This window comes from Delphinapterus leucas, chromosome 15 (genome assembly GCF_059928025.1).
Source record: "Delphinapterus leucas isolate spDelLeu-1000000601 "Yukka" chromosome 15, BTC_Dleu_Yukka2, whole genome shotgun sequence".
NCBI lineage: Eukaryota > Metazoa > Chordata > Mammalia > Artiodactyla > Monodontidae > Delphinapterus > Delphinapterus leucas.
Window position 1 is genome coordinate 47,698,268 of NC_143143.1, and position 7,439 is coordinate 47,705,706.

General features: G+C 50.7%; 1 protein-coding gene across 1 annotated transcript in view; it reads right to left on the minus strand.

Annotated features, from left to right (window-relative positions):
• Positions 1 to 2,745, minus strand: part of ISM1 (isthmin 1) — a 96,208-nt gene extending 93,463 nt beyond the window's left edge. Inside the window, exon 1 of the mRNA XM_022594126.2 lies at positions 2,541 to 2,745. Coding sequence (XP_022449834.1) covers positions 2,541 to 2,672 — 132 coding nt within the window. The 5' untranslated portion in view covers positions 2,673 to 2,745. The remainder of the gene's footprint in view (positions 1 to 2,540) is intronic.
• Between the last annotated feature and the right edge of the window lie 4,694 nt (positions 2,746 to 7,439).

The window sequence follows — 7,439 nt, forward strand, 5'->3', positions numbered from 1 at the left end:
ACCCAGAGGCAGCAAACTTAAGTTTAAATGTAGTTAGTTAAGATATGTTATGACTTCCCTGGTGGCGCAGTGGTTAAGAATCCACCTGCCAATGCAGGGGACACAGGTTCAATCCCTGGTCCGGGAAAATCCCACATGTCGCGGAGCAACTAAGCCCGGGTGCCACAACTACTGAGCCTGAGCACCACAACTACTGAAGCCCATGCGCCTAGAGCCCATGCTCCACAAGAGAAGCCACCACAATGAGAAGCCTGCGCGCCGCAACAAAGACCCAATGAAGCGGGAAAAAAAAAAAAAAAAAAAAAGATAGGTTAAACATGACTGGTAAACAGAAAGAATATGGCACCCACAATTTTGTTTTCAAATACACCTGCTACTAGCTAATTCACATCCTGGGCCCTGAAAACGATAAACTAATAAATGTCTTTTGCAGACCTCCTCACTTGAAGGAATATATTCTCTCCATTTGAATCATAATACGTTTGGAGTGTCAGAGGGCCAAAGAAATAACTTTAGTCAGGAAGAATATAAAACTTTTATAATAACAAATTACAAAAGAGAGTAAAATTATGAACTAAACTGTTAAACTCATCATTCTGCCTGAATAAGTTCATTGAGTGGACAGAATAACCAAACACGATTACAAAACAAGCTGAAAGCTGATGGATTAGCAGCTACTTGGGACCCAAGATACTCCTGGGAGCGTTACTCTTTCTAAATCCCCCATTTCTTTTGCCCTCTTGGGACAGTTCTTCAGCCACACGCTCTTTTGAGAATTTAATCCACTTCCCCTTTGCAGTTGCCACTTCCACCAGCTGCTTCTCTCATCACCTTACCAGTCAAACAGAAAAGGCCAAGCCTAGGTTATTCTAATGATAGCAAACACCTCATAAAGGAATCTGCCAAATTTACTTTTCCATAGAACATCATTTTTACAGCTTTTCATGAGTCCACGAGGAAAGAAAGCATCATGTATAAAATGTGACTTCCAGAAATCTTGAAGATATTAGGAATTGTTCTTACAGTGTTAGAGTGGGTCGGTGTACCACCATCTACAGAATGGGGTGTCTTCAATTTCCCCAAAGGAATCCCGTCAGGCTGTCACTGTACCTGTTTGCCCACAGGAGAAGAGAAGAGGGCCTCATAAAGTTAGGACATTTTCGGAAATGTTCCCAATTTAAAAGAACTTTAGGCTCTGGGGTGCATACTTTTTCATTCCTGGTTTTGCATTTGTGTGTAAGGATCACCTTGCTTTAGTCTATATAACATCCTGGCAGAGAGAAAACATGATGTAACTAATCAAGAGTTTGGAATGTGTAAACCTTGCAAGTTTCTTAACCTCTGTACCTCAGTTTTTGCATCTATCAGGGGAGGATATTAACAGCATAGTACATCATTAAATCGGTTAAGTTCTGTAAAGCACTTAAAACTAGCACATGGTAAGCACTGTGGAAGTGTTTAAGTGAATTCCTTCTCTCTACAACAGTAGGGTTTTCAGGCAACAAATTACATAAAGATGTGAGAAATGAACTAATAGGGGCAATGGTCTTAAAGCCCTTTGGGAACAATGAATAATGCTTATCTCGACATAAAGAGTTTTAGAGGGGCTTGTTTGAGGAGGAGATTTTAGGGGAGAATTCCCGCTGCTTCCTGGGAAAATCCCTGCTGACTTCTACCCATGCCCCAAGTTGACAGTTGTCACACGTCTGATAGAGCCAAGGAAAGGCGCTTCTTCCCAAGACAATGGCAGGAAATCCCTACCTGGACAATCCTTTATTTGGAAACCAGAGAATTCCTCTTGTGTCTGACGCCCACTACCCGCTCCCCAGTTGCGACCCCCTCCCCTGCCTTGGAGCTGCACAGACCATCAGAATTCCATTCCTAAGGAGACCTTCAACAGGGGCAGAACGCTGGAAGAAGTCTTTGCTGTAAGTTTAAAAGCCCCAGGTAACGCCGGACCAAACTACAACCGGTGGCTTGACTCCACGCCCTCCGCCCGGCTGAGGAGGTATAAGGGAGGCATGGGGACCACGTGGGCGAACAGGGGATGTCTGGCCATTCTTTTCGGGGAAATTATTTGCTGATCTTTGCGTAGCTTTCTGAGGGGGCAGATTCACTGGGGTTCTTCCTCCCAAACCCAGTTTGGGGATTTATCCTAAAGTCTCCTTCCGCTCCCCCCTCCTCCCAGAGTAACGTTACTCAGCCTCTAAAGGGTAACCAAAGAGTGGCAGCACCCCAAAGCAAACGCAGACATACTCCACACTTCCTCCGCCCATCTCAAGCTAGCACCCTCAGGTACCTGGTGACAGACGACCTGGAGGAGCGTGCCTGCCAGGCCTCCAAAGCGGCCCAGGCTCCAGGCACGTACCCCGCTCCGCCTCAGCCGGAGATCTGTGGCCCCGGCAAAACTGCTGCCAAAACAGATGCTCTTCGGTGGGGCGGGGACCCGCCTCCTCGCTACCATCAGGTGCTAGCTAGGTCAGCTCCCCGCCACCCGGCTCCCCGCTGCCACGCGCGCCCCTCTCCGGCAGCGCACTCACCTGCAGCTGCGTCCGGCTGGCGTTGGCCGCGGTCGGCCCGTCGGCGGCTCCCGAACCGCGCAGCACCGTGATGTGCAGCGTGAGCAGCAGCAGCCCCAGCAGCAGCAGCAGCTCGGCCGCCAGGCGTACCATCCTCCTGAGGCGCGCGGCTTTAGGACCCGGCGCGGCGGGCGGCGGCGGCGGGGGAGGAGGAGTCGGAGCCCGGGAGCCCGGCGGCGCGGCTCCCGCCTCGGCCCCCGCCGGGGCCCCGCTCCCCGAGCCCGCGGGGCTGGCCCTGGGCGCGGCGGGGCGCGCCGGGCCGGGGGAGCAGGAGCCGCCGCCGCCGCCGCACCACGGCGGAGCCACGGCGGGGCCGGGGGCGTCCAAACTGGCTGCGGAGCAAACCCCGGCGCTCCCCGGCGGCGGCGGCGGCGGCGGCGGCGGCGGTGGGGACGACGGGCCGCCAGGGGCCCGGGCCGGGCCGGGGACCACCCTGCGGGCAGGGGGCAGCGGGGGCGGCGGCGGGGCGGGCGCAGCCGAGCCCCCGAGCGCACATGGGCGCCCCAGATGTGGCCGCGGCGCCGCAGCTGGAGCGGGAGCGGCCGCCAGAGGAGCGCGGGGAGGAGGAGGAGGAGGAGAAGGAGGAGGAGGAGAAGGAGGAGGAGGAGGGCTTCAGTGGCGGCCCAGAGTTACCTCCACGCTGGGCTCCCCCGCCCTTGCCGCCCGGAGCCACTCACCCGACGAACCACCTCCCCTCCTCCCTGCGCTCCTTCGGGCCGCGGGCCGCGCCGCCCCGCCGCCGAGTCCTAGGGTGAGCCGGCTCTGGATGGGGGCTCCGGGACCCGGGGGCTGTCACTGTCTGGAGGTGACCTGCGCGCCCCTCCAGAGTCCGCGTCCGCCTGCTGGGCTGTGCGCCACCGCTGCCGAGGTCGCTGTGGGCGGTGAGGGCCGAGCCCTGTGCGCACTGCGCTTCGGGGCTGTGGGTAGCGGGGCGGAGGGGGGGGTGCCTGGGCGAGTTTAGAAACCTTTATTGACAAGGTGGAGTTGGGAGTTGTGGTGTTGGAGACGGAGAGGGTGCCGGACCAGCCAGGTGTCTGTCTGCGACTGTGCGCCCCTCCCTCAAGCTGGCGTGCGTATGTATTAGGGGGAAGATAAAGTTTCGTTCCAGAAAGGTCTTGACACTCGCTCCCGCACGGTGGGCCGCCCGCTCTCTGAGCACCTCTGCTCAGGCGTCCGCGGCGCGGGGTAGAGCCTGGGAAGGCAGGCGAGTCCGATTCGCTGGGCGTCCGTCAGGTCCAGGGCGCAGGTGTCTCGGCGGGAAGCTGCAGGGGCCGAGTGCCCGCGGGCTCAGGCGCGCAGAACGGAGGTGGGGCACTGGGGGTAAATCTCAGCTCAGGCAGTCGCGTGTCGGGGGTCTCATCCCGGAGGCGCCGCGCCCGGAGGGGACCTGGGGGCTGCCGTCGCACAGCCGCCGCTCCCGGGCCAGCGCCTCATGACCGCGCTGAAGCCTCGGGCTCCCGAGCGCAGCTCATGCCTTGCAGGGGGCAGCCGGCGAGTGGAAGGGCTCCAGGGTCGAGCAGAGGGCAAGGGATCCTCTCCTCGGATGCAAGAGAGAACCGGGTCCAGTGCCAGGCTCAGATCACCGCAGCGGCACCGGCGTGTCCTGCTCGGGCTCCCGCCTTCTCCAGGAGGCTCGGAGTGGCTGGCGCTCGCTCTGGCTGGGGCCTTTTATACTGCTGTTCCTCCACCGCCCCCTCGGTTTCCTCCTTCTCTCCTCCCCTGTGCCCGCCCAGTCCTTTCCTCCCCGTGAGCGGAGCCTTCAACCTAGGCATTCACAAATTTCGCAAATTTCCAAGCCCATCTCGCATTCTGGAATCCAGTGTCCCCGGAATGGATCCTCTCCATTCTCCCTTGGGGACTGAAATTAAATAAATAAACAAACCTTTCTCTCCGGCACGCCCCCTCCCCCCGCCCCCATCCCTACAAACTGAAGTAAGGTTCTTAAGTCAACTACCTTCCGAGTTCACGTCTTTACGCAAGGCACCTCACCCAACTCTTACCCAAATTAAGACAAAAATACACTTTCATCATTCCGAAAGTTCCTCGGGCCACCGTGGCGGTGGTTAAGGTATGGTATGCTGGTTGGTTTTATTTGTATCAGGGTCAAGAAGGGCTAGTTGCTACTCTAGAGATGCGTTGTGAGCATCTTTAAAATCCCAACCAACCCTAGCATCTTATTAAGAAATGGACAGCTTTTTAAAGCATTCGATTTCTTTCCTTTTCAGTAATTTTTTTTTTGTGGGGGACGTTGGGAAGGGGGAGATGTTTGGAGGGAGTGAGTGCTTTAAATGTTTAGGCAGCCGGTCCTGTCAGGCATCTTACTGCAATCCCCAGGCTCTAAGATGCCAATAATTGTCAACTGCAGCGCTGGGGAAGAATTTGAAACAATACGCGGTCCCTGGTTCAGATGGCAGATCAAAGAGGAGATCGCAGCGGTTTTGCGATCCCACAAAGTTCCTCCTGCGTGTTTTCTAATTAGAATCACTTAGAAAAGGGTGGGGGAGTGCAGGATAATCAGCACAGGGATGGAATATATAAATTAAGATGGCAAACTAGAATCCTGTATGCAGAGAGAGTTTAATGCTGGCTCTAACCCCCAGTTGTGCCAGACTGTGATGTGGGCACACAGGGACAAATGACTTTTCTGTTGCCTGAGGCAGGCTGGTCTAAACTAGAATCCAGGTGCTACTGCTGTTATCCTGCATTTCCATCACACACAGTCCCCACATGTGAGCCTCAACGACCTCTACTCTCATCTAAAATTAACATTTTTCTATCCCAAGGAAAAATAACTTTTAAAAAAACCTTGGAAAGAAATCCTTGCAGTGAGTGTAAATTCTTGTAAATTTATAAAAGGAGGGTTGGAGATCAAAGTCTTTGTAAAACGTTGTAAAAATTGTAAATTGAATTTTGGGGACAGAAGTCTTTATAAAATGTTGAACAAATGTATGAATGAATCCTATTAAAATTCTTACATGCTGTGAGATCCAGATTCCAGGTGAGTTTATGTTCTAGTAAGTACACATAACTAGTATTGATAAACCTCCATGCTCTGTGACTACCACTGCCAAACAGGCTACCAGCAGTGCTCCACTTTTGAGGAGTTAGGGAAAACTGGATTGTAATTTTTGGGAAAAAAGAATTACAAATTTAGTAGCCCAAGCAAATTAAGTTTCAAGCACATTTAGGAAATCATATACCAATAGCTGATAAAAGTTTTTAAAATCCTACCTCCTTCTACAGAGTTCCCACAGCACCTTATTCATATCTTTATTATTGATCTTACTATGCCCTAGTAGAATGGGTCTGTTTGCATGTTTGCATTTTCACTAAACCTGTGTCACCTTTATGGTAGAACATTCCAGAGTGCATCCCCCTTACCCCAGTATCCAGTTTTCTTCTTCCTGTGTTCACAGCTAGAGGACATTTTCCAGCAACACTGGGTCTAGATGGGACTGTGGAGAGCTCTGTCACTTTCAGGTCTGGCCATAAAACATCCCGAGTGATCGTCTATCACACTCTCTCTTTGCTTTCTACGTGGCAGAGGACTCTGAGGTGGAGGGAGCCCAAATCTCTGAGTTACTGCTCAAAAGAGAGCTACCAGGAACACCTGCATTTAACCTTGCACAGTGAGAAATACGCTTTGTTGTTCAAGGCCAGGGTGATTTGGGGATGTTTGCTATGCAGCTAGTTCAACCCGTCCTGACAAGTACAATCGTCAAGACAGGGACGGCTGCCTCCTCATCATTATATTTCTAGTGCTGAGCACAGTGCCTTGCATGGAGTAGATGCTAAATCCATGTTTATTTAATGAATGTAACAAATGTGGTTTTTATACAGACCCTACCCAGTAAATTAACTCTTCTTAAGCTGTTCCTACTATAAGTAGCTGACCTAGGAATATTAACTCTTCTGTCTTGATTATACTATTATCTCACAGACGTTATCTTTTATTATTGGTCCATTTCTTTTGCAGACAAGCTTATTTTACTGGAATAGTTGGGTAAAGCAAGAGAAATTAATAAGCCAGTGTACCTATAGTAAATGTCATTGAAGACAATCTTGTAGTCTATTATGGTCAGGATTTTATTGTTTTTACTATGTATTTTTTTCTAAAAACTGTTGGAAGACAGCAAAGAGTAGTTTTAGTGTACTCTTTAAAAAAAAACCTTTTTATTATGGAAAATTTAAAAAATATATACAAAACTAAAGAGACTATAATAAATAACCCAGCTTCAACAAAACTCATGACCATTCTTGTCTCATTTGTATTCTCACTCTCTATTCTCAGATTATTTTGAAGCACATCCATGACATCATATCATTTCACTGGTACATATTTCAGTATGTATCCCAAAAAGATAAGGACTGAATCAAAAAAATGTTAAACACATGCATACTCTATGTGAGGTGTAAAACAGATTTACAAAGTCAAAACAAGAGACTTTTTCTGGGTGTAAGAATAATTAGCATTTAGGGATTGTGGTGGAGGCTGCTAGGTGTTCACCAAAACCTGTTTCCTCTTCTTCCTCGACCTAACAGTAGACTACATTGCCCAATATCCTCTGCAGTTAGATACAGCCACGTGACTGGGTTCAGGCCAATAGGATGTGGGTGGAAGTGATGGATGCCACTTTCATATCTAGCCCATAAAAATCTCCTGTGTGTGTGAGCCTCTCTTTTTTCCCTTGTCTGCCGGCTGGATGTTTCTGTCCGGGATGACCTGAGAGGAATGATTAGTTGGAACAGGCATCCCATTCCAGCTCTGCCCAGAACACCCTATCTAGGCTATTTTGTGATTAGAAATATGCTTTTTTTAAAAAAAAAAAACCTGAAGTATAGTTGATTTACAATGTTGTG